Source organism: Colias philodice, chromosome 1 (assembly GCF_061535455.1).
Source record: "Colias philodice isolate Cphi_HAF_F1 chromosome 1, ilColPhil1 Martin Lab GWU primary, whole genome shotgun sequence".
In the NCBI taxonomy this organism is placed as follows: domain Eukaryota; kingdom Metazoa; phylum Arthropoda; class Insecta; order Lepidoptera; family Pieridae; genus Colias; species Colias philodice.
The window spans coordinates 1430165-1448111 of NC_143086.1; the positions used below are offsets into that span (position 1 = coordinate 1430165).

Sequence of the window (17947 nt, forward strand, 5' to 3'; positions counted from 1 at the left end):
ACAGGATTGGAGCTGACCTCGTTCGACCGGGAGCCTCCCACCGACCAGATCGAGAAGGAGCGACTGAAACGTTTGCGCGGAGGGACATAAAATTAGCCGATATTCTGCGTCTCGGAGGCGTTCAACCAAATGCTACTGAACCACCTCCCATAGACGTGCCATAGACCAGTGAACAATAGTGCAAGTGAGTGTTGCCACGATGGACCATAGACTACAGTGCTGGTCAGTTTCATAGACAATTCGAAGAGTCAGTTTAATTATAGAATGTGTTCTGTAATACCAAAACGGCCCTATGTAGTGTCAGAATATTTGAAACGGTCGAATTGTGACGGAAATTTGCAAACGAATGTAAAAGTACAAATATTCATAGTGTTGTGAACGGTTCTTTTATGATTACACTGACTACATACAATCGATTATCCACTTGTTTCTCATAGCGAAAACTGCATGTGCTCATGAATTTTCCCCTAATATAGATATCTCGTTATACAAAACGAAATCTTTTAGTATTTAAATTGGTATTTATTACCAAAATCATATTTAACATAGACATAAATAAAGTATTTACATTCTTGTCGAGTAAATATCGCGTATTTATGTATATTTCAAGTTATTATATTTAAAATTCTTTACCTCAAAGACTATAAACCTGTCAGTATTATTAACGCTGATATTTACTTAAAGATGCATTCATATTTCACTTTTAATTTTTACTTTAAGGCTGGACCTTAATTTTGTTTAATTTTCAATAAAATTTATAATTTTTTTCGGTTGATTATTGCAAAAATTTCATATTGGAGTACATTATGTACTCAAAACTACACACTTTATTTGTCTTGTGACACAAAATGAATTTATTGCATTGTCTTTAAATTTCACAATATCTTATAATGACAAGGTCTACAAAATATGAATGTATTTAATCTTTTAGTGTAATTTTAATAAATGGTGATCTTATATTTTTCTAGATTAATGAGAACATGTTTTACAATACATTCTTGGTTTCACACATCATATTACACATAGAGATTTAAAAGAATCTTCTGGAAGTATTTCCTTTTTATTTAAGAGCAAAAATCGGTTGGATCTTTAAAATTGTGAAACATGTTCTCAAAACTTAGACTGCGAAATGTTAAAGTTTATCAAATTAAAATTCTAATATCGTAAAAATAGTATGTAGTTATAAGATATATCTCTTAGCTATTCCTCTGTATTGTAGTTTTTCAGAGGTGTAGTTTCAAAATTGTCTATTTATAGATATTACTATGTTTCCCAAAAACACATTAATAGTTTAAAAATATAATATCACATTTACACAGATTCATATACCTTAGTGTTGACATGTAGATTATACATATTATTTGAACATAATATAAAATAATTAGTCTCAGAGTTGATGTATTTCATGTGTATTGTAGTTGCGATAGTTATAAGTTACATCTGGCTCTTAGACTATATGTTGATTTCGCAGTCAAGTTGTAAATTAAGTATAAGGGAAATGGACGTAATACGTTCGCGTTGAATGGAATTTGAATTAGATATACGTATATATAAGTATCGTGTGAGTCCAGGCGAAGCGGGGAGAAATAAGTAGGCATATTTATTAACCCAGTGAAGAATATTGTATAGATAACGGTGCGTCTGGACGGGATTGATGGACTTTCCATAAAATATTATTATAACAGTAGCATCTTTAGATTAATTAGTATTAAATAATGTCTGTATAGCTCAGAATTCTGCAGAATATTTGAGCTAATATTAGGGATGATATCATATAAGCAACCCTGACCAAGGAGTTAGAAAGGTTTTGGCATGAATTGCATGAAATTTCGAATTTGCACATGTCTTTGCTCAAAGGGCAGAGAGAGATATGTAGATAGAGAAGGAATATGATTCTGGGTTTTATGGAGAGTCCGCTAAATTGAGGCCATTGTAATATCAAGTTCCTCATAGCAGTATTTATTCAGATTGCCATTTTATGAATCTCTAAATTGCGTTGCAGCTGATAGTCTTTCATTTTTCTCTCATACGTATCAATATTCCACTTAGTACTACATATTCTTAAAAAGATACTATATCAAGTTACGAAGAAATTTACAGACCAATCAGCTGCAACTACTACACGATCTCATTTTATACTACTCCTATTTGTGTGTTTTTGATTTAAGTGTGCTTTGCGTGTACTTCATAGATATAATCGTTTATCCAATCATTAACAACTTTAAAAGTATGCAACTTTGGTGTACATACATATACTTGCTTTATGTGTGTAGAATTATGAATCTCACGTCTTGATGTAGTTACAGAAATATTGAAGTTTTGTGTTACAAGTCCATTGGCAGCTCAGTATTAAATTTAGACTCGTGAAGTCATAAATAGTTTGTAGGTTTTAACATGACACGTTATTTAAGAGAATATTATTTAATAAAAGTAATTTAAGTACTCGAATGTCTCTTAGCAAATATTTTTAACGATTATACTCACAAAAGGTTATGTTTACAATAAAATTTAATATTCAAGAGTCAAAATATATTCGAATATTAATACAAATTAAATATAATTACATAATACATTTGATTATTAAATGTTCCTTGATATTTTACAAATTTTATAATTTAATCTCATTAAGTTTGATGAGGAATGCCGCCTAACGAGAAATAGTTTATTGCTATCTATACACACTGCCACCTTGCATTTTGCGATACACTTGATGATTTATAGCATTTTAAGCTTTTTGTATACGGTATTAAGGATTAATTTTCTTAAATTCGAATTGTTCACAAACAATCGCACTTAAAATCGACACTTGCACATAATCACATATGCGATAATTCGAATTCGAATTGAATTTTAGACGGGAATAGAAAATTCGTTACAGTAACAAAAAATTTACACGATTTCGAATAAAGCGTTCAGTTTTGCATGAATACTGGATACTTTATATTTGTTTTTGTTTAGTATTTTAATTGCTATAAGCACTCTCATCCCCACCAAGTTACTTTAAGTTCTCAATTTTATATCTTTATCCAAGACATGTTAGATTTTAAGTTATTGTCTTGTTTTGCCACTTATTTTTAGTTACGTTAATTTTATGATAAGTTGTTTTTTTTTTGTTCTCTCTAATGCATGTTTAAGGTTGAATAGTTATTATTTATATTTTATTTTTTAGTTTTTAAGTATCGATCCCGTCGGGAATGATTTTTAGTGATTTATTTGCAGCTCAACTAATTTTACTAATTTATGCAACCGATAATTTTCAATAGTATTTTTTATTTGTTCACTACTTTAAGTTTAACTTTGCATTCCAATATGAGACTGAATTGAAGAGGCAGTTATTCTTATTTATTGTTTCACTACTTTGTGATAGGCTTATATTTTTCATAATATTGCTTTTCGCATTGCTCCTAAAGATCGGTGTGAGCTAATTTAAATAATGCTGGTTCGTTTCAAAATGTACTTAGTAATTACGAAATTACTAAGAATAGCATTTAAAATTATAGAACAAACTATGATCTCTGGAATCAGATACAATTGTAACGAGTGATGGCAACACAGTGTTGTGATATTTATGTGGGTTAGTTTGTAATGTTTTTGCCATAAATTCAGTATTGATAGCTGTAATTCTAAACAGGCTCCACTCGTGTGTGATTCGTTTGTACTTAATTTTTTAAACATTCCTTTTTTTGTGGTTTTATGAAAGGAAGAGATATATTACGGCTATAAGTTTTAAGGAATATTTGCACGTACCGATACCAATTTTAACTCATGGGGTAAATATATTTAAATAGACAGCGATGTACATCGTCGATAAGTATTTAGTCGTAAAGTATATTAACATTAAAATGTATAAGAAAAATTTATCAAAAAAATAATTTTACGTGTTCCTTAAGTCTGGGGATTTTATCGAAGTAAATGTTCACATTATACAGATTTTTATCTCGTCTCGTCGTTATTGAGCAAGCTCCTACACCATGTTTACATAATGTAGATGTGGATTATAGAATTTACTAAATGTTCTATATACTTAAATAGTTTTATTGACTGTATTCAAACTTATTTACACACTCATTTTACGTGTTTTATACTTTATTGAATGTTTGTACAGTGTAGTGGTTTACTAAGGTGGATGAAGTGTTCGATGGATATTTTAAAATTTAATAAATTGCAACATCAAGTATGAAAACCAGTTAGTTATTTGATATTCATCCATCTTTGTAACTGCACACGAAAAGATCAACAAGTATTCTTAGAAGAAGAATATCTCTTATTGAATCTTGCATTATATAATACTCCCAGTACATATATACTTATATCGGTGTTGAAGATGTATTTCATATAATGATTGTGTAAATTATCCTGTCAGTGCGGTTACACATTTCAAAAGTATTGTATCTATGGGATTCAATAAATTGTATGAAGTAATTTGTTTGTTTTTTTACCTAAATACCTACTAAGTACCTCACCTACTGTCCAATCTTTATCTTTTTCTTCATATTGATTTAATGATTTATGCGAAAGAAAGAAAAAGTTTACAGGGTGCGAAATAAAAATGACCATTTATAAGATAATTTCAATTTTATTACACATAACTTACAAAATATAATATTTACATTAGTTTATCTAAGTATATTCTTTATCATCATCATTTAAATTACACAATAGTTTGATTAAGATAGCTATTTAAATACTAATTTGCCAAAGTATAATATATTAACATCTGATAGGTGTTCCATCAGGGTTAGTTGGTACTTTTGGTTTGCACACTTTCTTTTTGCCTTCCGCGCTACTCACCATTGTGCAAGTAAAAGTGAAATAGCCGCAGGATGACGATTTCGTATAGTACGTATGAGAGTACTGTTTACGTATATTGTTGTCATTGTCTAACGCCCGCGTCACCGATTTAGATACAGAGACGTATCTATCGTCGTCTCTTTTCCTGTTCTGCAACGATTTCAAATTGTTCGGATGAACGTACTTATTGTAATTTGGCGAGTGTGTATATTTTACTTTTCCCGTGCCGGGCATGAGTGTCACTGTTTGCGCTTGTGACGGGTTATCCCTTGATCCAACTACGTAGGTTTTGTCTTTCGACGCAACCGATTTTACGCTTCCCGTGAATCCTATCGGGATCGTATAGCCCCCTGTGCCGGGAACCCTTTCTCCGGGCTGATAAACCCGCGTTTCGTCCGGTCGTTCTGAATTCTTCTGTGTTATAACTGCGTCGTGTTTCTTTAACGAGCCCAGAACAATGTGTTGCGTATTACCACCCGTAGTTTGGCTTACCTCCAGACCGTTTCTACTGGGATTTTGTAGAGATTGGTGAGTTGGTGTATTTCTTGGGTATTCGTCGTAGTTTGTATATTCTCCTTGATCTACTTCTGCCCCTTCCGGTACGAATTCGTTATCCGTGTCATATTCTACATTTTCATCTTTGTCTGTTGTAAATTCGTAATCATTATTACCATTGTAACCATTTTGGAATGAACGCCTATTATCTGTTAACGTTGGTTCTGGTGGTAGTTGGGTTGTTTCGTATTTATGATGTTCGGCATGTGGATGAGCATCATACCTACTTTCCGAATTTCTCATTGTTTCATCAGGTGGTACCTCAGTTGTCGTCTGTTGGTCCTGCTCTTGAATTTCAACCGGTAACTCGGGTAGCGGAGTTGTATCTGGAAATTTCTCAGTTTCTGCTTCTAAGGGCGTTTCGGTCAAATCTAGATTGATGTTTTTATCTTTTTCATCAAAAACATCTATTTTATCGTAAGATAATCTATTGGGAAAAACGGCGTCTTTATCCAGGCTGGCACCGGCTTGCGCTGCGCCATTATAAGTAATTCCATATCTGAACGTTCCATGAAGTTGCGATTGGGACTGGCCGGTGCGACCGCTCGACTGGGCGGATGACATGCCGCCGCCAACGAATGGAGCTTGTTGGAGATCGTGTTTAGCTTTATCTCCGTCTTTATAGGGTGTGAAACCAATTTGAGCTTGAGAAGACGTACTTCCCGGCCCGCGAGCTTGAGCATCAGCCATGCCTCCCTTAACGCTTCCTTGAACTTGAGAATTCGATGAATGCATGGCTCCACTGCTTTGTGAATGTGTTTGTACAGATCCTGTTTCAGAGCCTAATTGCACACTCGCTTGTGACTTATTGTTTCGACCACTTCCCGTAGCGGAACTGGATGCACCTTTCTTTCCACCACTTACTTCGCTCTCAGCTTCTTTATTTTCGCCGGTTATTTGAGCTTGTGCTTGGAACGAGCCACTTCCAGTGTATGTTCCCTGAACGTGTGTTTGAGCTCTGCCTTTGTCATTGCCGCCTTTGGATGACGCACTAGCTGTTGTGCCATTAACAGCTTGATTGACTATCGCTTGAGCTTCTGAATCATCACCATCAGCAATGGAATTGGGATCGATGTAATTTTGTGGTACTCCTAAAATAAATATTATTTTTTAAATATATTAATTTTTGAAAATATTTTAAATCTTATAAATAATATCCACCAAATGGAGAAACATACCATTAAAGCCGTTACCGGGTTCACTTACCTGTGAAAAATTAAATTTTATATTAATTTTATTTCATAATATATCTTAATGTATCATAAAAAAGAAAATGACATACCCCATATTGCCCCCTGCCTCCATCTCCACCACCGTATGGTTCACCCGGGGCATATTGTGTCCCTGGTCCACCTGCACCGGTTACTTGACCATATTGATTCCCGGTTCCTGTAGGTCCGTATCGACCACCAGGCGCTACACCAGTGTGTCCTCCAGGTCCAACACTGCCATGCCCTCCAGGTCCAGCTTCAATTTGCCCACCAGGTCCTATACCAGTTTGTCCCCCAGGCCCATATTGATTACCAGGTCGTATGCCTGTTTGCCCACCAAGACCGTACTCTCTTACAGGTCCATATTGTCCACTAGGTCCGTACTGCCCGCCAGGTCCAAATTGACCGCTAGGACGAGAACCTTCTTGTGCACCAGGTCCGGAACCTGCCTGTCCACCCGGACCATATTGTCCACCTGGTCCATATTGCGCACCATTTCCATATTGACGCCCAGGCCCGGCTCCCCCTTGTCCTGTAGGACCTACACCTGCTTGTCCACCAGGAACTAGGCCCATTTGTCCACCAGGTCCATATTGACTTGCAGGTCCGGTTTCCCCTTGTCCAACAGGACCAACACTTGCTTGTCCTCCAGGACCATATTGTCCGCCAGGTCCATATTGACCTCCAGGTCCAGTAGGACCTACACCTGCTTGTCCACCAGGTACAGTGCCCACTTGTCCACTAGGTCCTGCGCCCGCTTGTGTACTAGGTCTATATTGTCCATCTGGTCCGTATTGTCCACCAGGTCCAGTACCATATTGCCCTCCAGAACCGGATCCACCTTGTCCAGCAGGACCTCTACCTGCTTGTCCCCCAGGTCCGGTTCCCGCATGTCCAACAGGGCCATATTGCCCACTAGGTCCGTATTGAGCTCCAGGTGCAATACTTGCTTGTCCGCCAGGACCGTATTGTGCACCGGTTCCTGTGCCGGTTTGTCCACCAGGACTATACTGCCCACTAGGTCCATATTGTTCACCAGGTTTTACACCGATTTGCCCACTGGGTCCTGTACCAGTTTGAACACCAGGTCCTACACCAGTTTTTCCAGCAGGGCCATATTGTCCATTAATTCCATAATGTCCACTAGGTCCATATTTACCATCTGGTCCAAAATGTCCACTAGGTCCATATTTTCCACTTGGTTCATATTGTCCACCAGGTCCAGTACCAGATTGACTACCAGGTCCGATACCCGTTTGTGTACCAGGCCTATATTGTCCATCTGGTCCATATTGTCCACCGGGTCCATAATGTCCTCCAGGTTCCGCACCAGCTTGTCCACCAGGACCATATTTTCCACCAGGACCATATTGCTCACCAGGTCCAAGTTGTCCACCAGGTCCTATACCAGGTTGTCCGCCAGGTCCCGCAATTGCTTGTCCTCCAGGTCCAGCACCAGCTTGACCGCCAGGACCATATTTTCCACCAGGACCGTATTGCCCACCAGGTCCAAGTTGTCCACCAGGTCCTATAACAGTTTCTCCGCCCGGTCCGGCAACTGCTTGTCCTCCAGGTCCCGCACCAGCATGTCCACCGGGACCGTATTTTCCACCAGGACCGTATTGCCCACCAGGTCCAAGTTGTCCACCAGGTCCTATTACAGTTTGTCCGCCAGGTCCAGTACCAGCTCCTCCACCAGGTCCAGTACCAGCTCCTCCACCAGGACCGTATTGCTCACCAGGTCCTATTCCAGTTTGTCCGCCAGGTCCAGCAATTACTTGTCCTCCAGGTCCAGTACCAGCACTTCCATCAGGTATATATTGCCCGCCAAGTCCAAGTTGTCCACCAGGTCCTATTCCAGTTTGTCCACCAGGTCCAGTAATTGCTTGTCCTCCAGAACCCACACCGACTTGTTCATCAGGACCATATTTTCCACCGGGACCGTATTGTCCACCAGGTCCGTATTGTCTACCAGATCCATATTGACTACCGGGTCCTGAATCGATTTGCCCTCCAGGTCTCGTAGTAGCTTGTACGTTGGGCCCATAATATTTGCCAGTTCCAGCACCAGTCTGACTGACAGGTCCGTAAAGATTACTAGGCTCTGCGCTAGTGCGATCACTAGGCCCATATTGTCCTGTACCATATTGCGTTCCTGGACTGTATTGTCCGTTGGGGCTCACTACAGAATGGCCTCCTGGTGCAGTTTGACCTGGAACCACACAACATATATAGTTAGTACCGTCGGGTGCAGTATATGTACCTGACGCTACAGGCCCATTTGAATGGCCTAGATTGGGCACAACTCCTAAGTTATGTCTAACATTATACGTGGGACCACCTGGAATTCCAACTTGACCGTATTTCGACGTACCTGGTAAAATGCCCGTTACACTTTGATCAGGACTTCGACCTACTCCGCCAGGTGTATTATCATATGTTCCAGTGCCTGGAGCAGTTAATTGCCCAGGAGGAATTGCCCCGCCTTGTCCGGGTCCATTTCCAGATGCTTGGTTTGGACTATATCTTCCGTTTGGTCCAACATCGCCCGGATACAAAGTACCAGTTTGACTCGGTTGGTAACCTCCATGTGTGCCAACACCAGATGTCGTTGGAATATTACCGCCCTTAACTGATCCACCAGTTTGTCCAGGAATATAATTACGGTTACCATCATGTCCTGGACCATACCCACCATTTTGTATCGGACCATAGCCACCATGAGTACCTGGAGCTTGACCATAACGTCCATCATTACCGGGATATGTGCCTGATTCTTTTCCCGGAACATAGCCTCCAGTTTGCCCATCTGTTGGCCCATATCCACCATTAACAGAATATCCAGGTCTTTGTCCATCGCCACTGTTTGGTGCACCTTGACCAGGTCTATATCCCTGCTGTCCAGGACCATAACCATTATTTCCGCGATCAGGAACGGAACTACCATCATATGGACTACCTGGTCTAGAAATCCCATTTGTTCCGACTCCTATTGGATAACCGGGTAACGGTCCTTTTCCATAACCATTGCCCTGTGGTCCTGTGCTCCCTGGTTGTCCGTTTCTGCCATCAAAACCTGGCACGTTAGGCACTATTCCACCTGCAATTCCTCTTGGATTATAACCTCCAGTAGTACCAGGAGCTGTGCCGTATCCATTACCACCAGGCCCACGCTGACCATTAGTTCCACTAGGTCCGCCCCCAGGAATGAATCTGCCGTCCGGGCCATATGTACCGTAAGGTTCTCTTCCTGTGCCACCTGGTGTTGAACCGGTTTGTCCAGGGCCATAAGGAGAACCTGGTCCGACTTGTCCAGGTCCGTATGCTGTTCCAGGATACCCTCCATATCCACCGGTCCCCCTCCAGCCAGGTCCATATCCGTTTGAACCATCAGGACCCTGAGGTTTTCTTAAACTTTCCGCAACGTCTGTTTTTCCATAACAACCGTCACAGCTAGGATCAAAGATAGATTGACTTTGGGCCTGTCCCATTCCGCTGTTACCACCTGAAAATGTAAGTTTAATTAGATAGGTAACTGCCGCTTTAAGAGGTCACGTTAAGCGCCCTGAATGTGGTTAATTTACCATTTGTGGCGGATCGTAGATGGTAATAATAATTAAATAATGGAATGGAAATAATTAAAATAATTGAAACCTACTTTATTAAAAAATTTCTCACTTTCCCTGAACATTAACCTTGACCATTAATTAAAGAATTGATAAAAGCATCTTTAATATAGCTGGAAAAAAGATACCTTTTCAATTTCTCACAATATTGTCGAGCTAAAAAATCTTTTGTCTTTTGTTAAAAATGCTTTTATTCACATAAACTATGAAAGGAAATGCCATAACAATAGCGTCAGAAAGAAACACAATAAACACAAGAAAACACCTGAATTAAAAGTACTTAACATTTGTTCTTCAGTTAAAATATAAAAGTTGTGAAGTCCTAGTTAAAATACGACTATTACTACTATGACATCGACTCGTTTGGCAGGTTCCTTACTCATCTATTTAAGTATTTAGATTGTTTATACTTACTGACGCTAGCTCTGGATGAATCAGCAGCGGAATGTGCTTCAGCCTTGCCCTCATCCTTCCCATTTCCTTTGTCAATTGACAAATATTGAGACTGGGTTTGTCCCCGGTACCTCCCCCGGGGAACAAACGCTTGTCTTCGAAATCTCGAAGATCTAATAATACGTTCTTGGGCCTGGGACAAATCGTAGGAGTTGTAGACTTCGTGTATCCGCTTGCAATAAAAGGATTTGAAAGCGCTGTAGTCAATTAACTCAATCTGTTGAGATAATATTTAGACAATTTTAATAGCATGAATTTTACACCTGTGGCGTTAAATCAATTAGCTTCAAAAATTATAAAAACATTGGGCATACTATAGAAAAAAATATACGCGGAAACGTCTTAGACTACCCATTTTAATTCTAATGCAAATATTCAAGCTCCGAATTAAAATTAACATGTTTTCTGGTACCTAAACCACCCTAAACTATGTTTTCACATTTATAGTAGATTTATACGCAGGAAGTAACATAAAAAAAAGCCGCCGCACCCAAAGTACCAACCTACTTAGACCATGTCTTTACCTTGACATGAAAAAAAATAGCTCATAAGACACTAGTTTTAATTGTGCAATAAACAGGTCAAGGGAGTGCTACTAGCATTGACAAAACATAAACGTCACGTAATGTTTATGATTGTGATAAAAAATTTAGCTGTGGATTCGGAACTATGATACTTGTTACGTATGTATTTATAGTAATAATGTACATAAATGGAAGTAATGTTTGAAGCTATTTATAATATGTGGTATAGAGATGCAGACTTAATATAAAATCGTGTAGTCAAGTTACCAGCTTTCTACGGGACGTACCTAACCATGACTCATATAGGACGTCTTTTATATTATTTATGGATTCAAGAAATTAAGTAGATCCTTGATTTCTAAATTTATAATTATTATATATTTTCGTAGCAATATTATTGATTTTCGTTAATATTACACTATATTTTTTTTCTACCAGTTGAATTTATCATCTCATTGGAAATGACATTTTATGTTTTGTTTTATTTATCTTAATGTTAACAGTTATCAAAATGCGTTCCTTTATCATTGGTTTTTTTACACGTGTAGTTATAGAAAATTTAAACAACACAAATAATATTTTTTTAACAATTGCTTATTGTAAAAGCTAAACTAACTAGGTACATATTATAGCGTCTAATGCAATGTTAAAGTGGAAGAATTACCCATAAAATAAAATATGGCTGCAGGCTGACCTACACACCAAGAAGTGCGGGCAAAACTTTTGCCAAATTAAATGTTCCATTAGTTTGCTAAATATTTCTTCGTCACATGCAATTTCCAGTTTATAATAAGTATTATTAGATTAAAATTCTTGCTTACGTCAAACGAGGAAAAAAATTTAAAGCCAGATGAAAAGTTTAAAAGGCAAGTGTCCATAGCGTCACAGGTTTATTCTTCGTAACGACGGGCTTTTGAGATGAATATAGCAGAAAGACCGACCCACTTTTAAACACTTGGGTTAATACATTTTCACGCTCACTCTTTTCACTTTTATATTTTGAATGCTGTATATTTCGAGGGATTTTTTCTGCGCTGATTTTAAAGTTTAACATGTTTTAAATACTTATAGCTAATGTTTTGGTTTCAGATAGCGTTTTATCTTGTATGGATTTTGTTTCGATTAGATATTATTATGTTGTTAAAGAGGCGAAATTTACGAATGTTTTAGCAAATTAACCACCAAATTGAGTCAAAGAAGGACGTTACTGGCAAAATGAAATTTATCATTATAGAATTTATTTGTTACCTATGTAGGTAATTCCTCTTTGCATAGATTAAAATTATAACAACTTTTCATTGCATAGTATTCTTATGATGTCAAGACATAAAATAATTTATGTAATTTTTTTAAGATATTGTTATCCGTATGAACTACAAAAATACCTAAAGTTAAAAAATAAACATAACATTGATTTTTTGTAGGTGTATTTATATATCTAATTATATATAGAATCTATTTATATACTTTATCAAAGGGCACATCGTTTAAGTGTGAAATTCTTCGAAATACAAGATTCAATGCAATATTATACACAGCTAATGTACCATAAACAAATGCAAATTCTAAAGATATCACGAACTTGTTAATTACGAATATTATAAGTATAAATGAGTAACTTCATGCGTCGTTTAGGTATATCTTCAGATTAATTAGAAGTCGTCACATTAAATCAGCCAAACCGTTGTTTACTTGTTATTAATGTTTTTTATTATTTTAATTGGATTTTCGAGAATCCGCAAGTACGTTTTTAGGTCAGCCGCTGTGATGTGAACGACCACTGACACAGTTAAAGAGTTAGAGAGATAACGCTCGTCTTATCGTGTTTCCCGACTTAAAATATGGGAACAAATATTATCTGTTTTAAGAGACATAGTCCATTTTAAGATCGCATAATATCGGTAAAGGTAAAACTTATTGTAATCATTTTAACTGCTACCACAGACTAGATACTTGTTTAAATATTTTTACTACTACGACATAGGTAGATATCTACTCTGATTCTAATAACTAAATGTTTATGTAGATGATAAGTCGTTTATTTTTTAAAACTATAGAATGAGCGTAACATAAATGTGGTTGCAGATCGATTATGACCTGAAAAGTAAACTATACAATAGTAAGTACATAGTTTGTAGTGGTACCATGCACTTAATCGTACGGACTGAAACTGAAACTATATTATACATATACTTATCTATAAAATACTCGGTACTTATATACCTGTTAGGTATTCATTATCTATACATCTATACAAATATTATAAAGAGGAAAGGTTTGATTTTTTGTTTGTTTGTTTGTTTGTATGAATTGAATAGGCTCCGAAACTACTCGGCAGATTTGAAAAATTCTTTCACTGTTGGAAAGCTACATCATTTCTGAGTGACATAGGCTAGGTTTTATCCCGGAAATCCCACGGGAACGGGAACTATGCGGGTTTTTTTTGAAAACGCGGGCGAAGCCGCAGGCGGAAAGCTAGTCATTGAAATTATTATCATGCTCCGTATATCACTCAATAATTTATGTAATTTTACCTAATTTATTATAGGTAATATTAAGTGGATGTTTGCATTTTAAACGATTTGTTTACTTACCACTAGATTTTAACTAATGCTAAACTTCTGTACTTTCAAAATAATTTGTGTTCAGTATGAACTTTACTTCTTTTAAACAAAAAAGAAAACAAACAATAGCCTACTCCAAGTAAATAAAAATTATTAATGTGTACGTGATATTGAAAAATAAAATTTTCTTTACATCATTTTTATTTTTACCAAACTACAAAATGTCCATAAAACCTATAATATTTAGGTACTAATTCTATTGTTAGGTATATCAAGAAAAATATAATCTTTAATCTACCTATAAGATGAAATATTGAACCACTGTGTAATCAAACTTTTAATCAAACAGATAATTTTCAACGTCAATGTTATAATTACACTAGACTAGGGGATTCGATAGCTTCACTCCGTCTTTATAATTAATGATCTAAAGAAAACTCATTTTCATTACACTGTCACGACCAGGCAATCTTACGGTCTATAAATCCTATTATAATTTCATGTTTTAAAAGATGAGGCAATCATGGGGTTTACAAATCTACTAATTTACAAAAGTACCTCGTAAAAAAGTAACAAGTCTTTCTTGCGTATCCGATTTCAATACCTATCTATAGAGATGTAGGTATTCCTACTTATCATCATCATCATACAATAATATGAGAATAATAAATGCGAAATTAGCTGTCTGTCTGACTCTTCTTCATGCCTATACCATTACGATTTGGATAAAATTTAATACAAAGATAGTTTGAGAAAGGACACAGGATATTCGTTATCACGAAAAGCACGCGGTTCCGGAAAGTGTGCAGGTATTTCTATATCCACACGGACGGAAACCAGTATCTAGATATATATACATATCAATCCAAGTATAGATAGATTTGCAAGCCTTTTCGATTCCGCATATAGCCACAATAAAAATATATGAAAGTAATGGAATTGGAAGTGCACTCGTGTTGTGAACATTCGTGCAATATAATGTATCTTTCGTACTTGGTAATTTGAGTGGATGGAGCGCCGTCGAAATTCGGTCAAGATTATTTATCTATATAAAAAAGAATATTTGTCTGTATGTCCTATAAAGAAGCGTTAACTATGCACTTCATTATGTGATGATCTAGCCTAGAGGAAAGTGTTGTGCAACCTTCGAAACTTTTTGAGTTGGTACGTACAATCTTCGACAGTGTACCACAGGCAAAGCTAGGGTGCACAACATTACTATATTAGAATATTATCTACAAAATACTAGCTGGTAAACCATAAGTCAGCTAAAAATTACGTTTAAAATAACTTTAAGTTTTAAATTTTAAATATAATTGAATTTTTCTGAACAAAGGCACGAGGAAATTCAATTTAGTTAGCTTCCTGCAGCTCTTATTCGATTACATCTTCATTCTAGTGGAGAGATGACCTGCCTTTTATAACGTCGGATTTAATCCAATTTGCAATGTATCGCTTGAGAAATTATCGAATACTGTATTGTTTTTCTACTAAATTAACTTCGTTTTTAAACTCGCTTTAAAATAATTAAGTTTTACTTTATTATGGAGACAACGGGTCAAATTAGGGTTAAAAGCTTTTACATATTAAATTGCTTTTCATTTTTTTATGTTATGCATACTCATATGCTTAGTTCTATTTATTATTTTACTCGTCAAGCCAAGTTCTAATTAAGCCCTCATTACTTATCAACATTAAATTCAATACGTATTTTATTCGCTTATTTATATCGCATAGCCTCAATGTTTCGCAGCGCGTTCACACAAATCTAACTACAATACAGACAAGATGATTAACTAATTATAATTACGTTAATAAACTTGCGATGTTCCTTCCTCGGATTAGTGTACGTGAAACCGCATACATGACCCGCCCTTATACCTCCTGGTAGGTCCATGGAATTCTCTATAAGGTCGTCGGTAATCTTCCATGTAGTGCAATCGTGGCTCGATTTGTGCTTGCACAAGAGCCATCTCTGAAACAACAATAGTATATAGTCACTAATTACAATAATTCACGGTACAAAATGGTCACTACTGTTGTTATAGTACACTTAAAAGCACGGGTTGTGAAAGGAAATATACACAGATTACTTGGTATACCTCTGATTGCGCGCTGGTCGCAGCCGCCAGTGCTAAAAGCAGCGGGATAGCCGCAAGCGGCGGATTGCTACGAGCGTCTCGCATGCCGACGTGCTCTGGACTCAAGAAGCGGCTCACAGCTCCTCACAAGCTGACCCCAGCATGAACCTAGATACCGGTCACCCTAATTTCGGCGATAGGCACGAGGAAGTGACAGATAATATTGAGTTTAAATTAGCGAATTTCTTGGTAATTGTGTCATTTGCATCGTTTTTTGAATGAGATAAAAGTTATGACGCGTTGGGTGTTCTGCGGGTTTCATTACATGTTTGAGAAAAAAACAATGACACAACATTTTTGTGAAAATTTTCATAAATTCTAGTATACAGGTGTATACAGGTTCTAATAGGTAGACGGTGGGTATATACTATATACATATATTATGTATAGTTCCTTCATTAGATGGTTCCGAGAAATTCTCATTACATTTTCCTGTTTCAGTCCAGTCAGTTTCCTTCCCTGACAAATCAAAGTGGCGTCTTAATTGGAAAATTTAATTGTTAGATAAAAATATATTGTACATTTTCCATGATAAGAATTAAAAATAAGAAAATCTCGAACAAAAATAACAATTAAAGAAAATCTGTTTTAAGTAAGTGGGTACCGAACTGAAAAAGACAGTTACTTAATTAACAGAATTTCTTATATATTATCTTCTAGAATATTTTATAATATTCTTGAAGTACGAAGATGGTTTCTAAGGTGAGAAAAAGTAAACATGTAACACGGGCGAACCGGCAACCGCTAGTTAAAAATAGGACTAACTATCTAACGATTAATAAACTAATTACTTACATTTGTTTGGCAACTAAAATTCCATTAACAGTTATATTATATTTATACTAGCTGTCCCGGAAAACGTTCTTATCTACTCTTATCATTTAGAGGTGTGAAAAATAGATGTTGGCCGATTCTCAGACCTACCCGATATGCACAGAAAATTTCATGAAAATCGGTCCAGCCGTTTCGGAGGAGTATGGTAACTAACATTGTGACACGAGAATTTTATATATTAGATGATTATAAGAGTTTTTATTCGGTACCTAACTTATAAGACAGCTTTGTAGATTTGTAGTAGGTAGATTTTCTGCAGCTACGTAATAAATATGAATTATTAATACTTTAATTTTATATTCCTATGGAATAGGAAAGTACTTTATGGTAATTTTAGTGCTTCGACGCAGACTTCAGCTTAGGTATATCCATAACTTAACGCATTGTTCATCCAGGCAAAAAGTGTCATACTTTATTAAAACATACCCATAGGTATGTGGCGTCTAGAAAGAATATCGATCATGGAAACTTTGTCTATAAATGACAATATCAGGTCTTTGTGCAATGATAAGAATATTTGCTGTAATATGTAATTGTAATAAATTTAAAATTAAAGTAAATGTTGAATTTGATATTTTAGAACATTCAAATGCTTTATTTATTATAATAGCTGCGCTTCGCTCCTGTTGCTCTTAGCCTAATGATATATTAAATAGCTATACCTTCCTCGATAAATGGGCTATCTAACACCAGGATTCGAATCCGCGTCTTTCGCCAAAAGCCCGCGCTTTCTTTTGAGTTTCTTTTAAATTTGTAGTATATTTTGTTTTTATTTCATACTAGCTTTCCGCCCGCGGCTTCGCCCGGGTTTTCAAAGAAAAACCCGTTCCCGTAGGATTTCCGGGATAAAACCTATCCTATGTCCTTTCTCGGGTATCAAAATATCTCTATACCAAATTTCATGCAAATTGGTTCAGTAGTTAAGGCGTGATTGAGTAACAGACAGACAGAGTTACTTTCGCATTTATAATATTAATATGGATTGTTCATACTAGTGTACATTTGGGTACTAATTTATTTTAAAAGTTAATTTTAAACATTCGCTATTGCCAAGGTTCACTGATGCATACTATTATAATGTAATAACTGAGGCGAAAATGGATAAATTTATCTTTATAGCGTACTAGCGGTCCACCCCGGTTTCGCCCGTGGTACATATTTCACCTATGTCCTTTCTTAGGGTCTAAAGATTGTCTGTGCCAAATTTCATCAAAATCGGTTAAGAGGTTTAGCGGGAAAGCGTAACAG

General features: G+C 36.4%; 2 protein-coding genes across 5 annotated transcripts in view; one reads left to right on the forward strand and one right to left on the reverse strand.

Annotated features, from left to right (window-relative positions):
• Positions 1–4414, forward strand: part of LOC149490967 (ras-GEF domain-containing family member 1B-like) — a 57822-nt gene extending 53408 nt beyond the window's left edge. For all 3 annotated transcript variants that reach the window (XM_089696015.1, XM_089696024.1, XM_089696031.1), the window contains one exon: positions 5–4414. In XM_089696015.1, the coding sequence (XP_089552141.1) occupies positions 5–90 (86 nt within the window). In that variant the 3' untranslated portion in view covers positions 91–4414. The remainder of the gene's footprint in view (positions 1–4) is intronic.
• A 142-nt stretch (positions 4415–4556) lies between these two features.
• On the reverse strand, positions 4557–15915 carry LOC149490968 (uncharacterized). 2 transcript variants are annotated; one of them, XM_089695043.1, is made up of 7 exons: positions 15827–15915; positions 15535–15699; positions 10598–10853; positions 8932–10062; positions 6629–8769; positions 6525–6552; positions 4557–6437 (listed from the first exon to the last, which is right to left on the reverse strand). In XM_089695043.1, exons 1-7 carry the CDS (start codon positions 15908–15910, stop codon positions 4711–4713), a joined length of 5532 nt encoding a protein of 1843 aa, XP_089551169.1. In that variant the 5' UTR covers positions 15911–15915; the 3' UTR covers positions 4557–4710. The 2 variants fall into 2 exon arrangements, with proteins under 2 accessions (XP_089551169.1, XP_089551080.1); XM_089694954.1 differs by having other exon boundaries at positions 6629–10062.
• Positions 15916–17947: the final 2032 nt, after the last annotated feature.

What these genes read in the sequence shown, in the direction of transcription:
- LOC149490968 (XM_089694954.1), bottom strand. Translation starts at nt 15,910, where the DNA reads ATGCGAGACGCTCGTAGCAATCCGCCGCTTGCGGCTATCCCGCTGCTT. An exon ending in CGACCAGCGCGCAATCAGAG is followed by an intron (nt 15,700 to 15,826) that starts GTATACCAAGTA and finishes TTGTTGTTTCAG; the next exon opens with AGATGGCTCTTGTGCAAGCA. An exon ending in TTCATCCAGAGCTAGCGTCA is followed by an intron (nt 10,063 to 10,597) that starts GTAAGTATAAAC and finishes TTACATTTTCAG; the next exon opens with GTGGTAACAGCGGAATGGGA.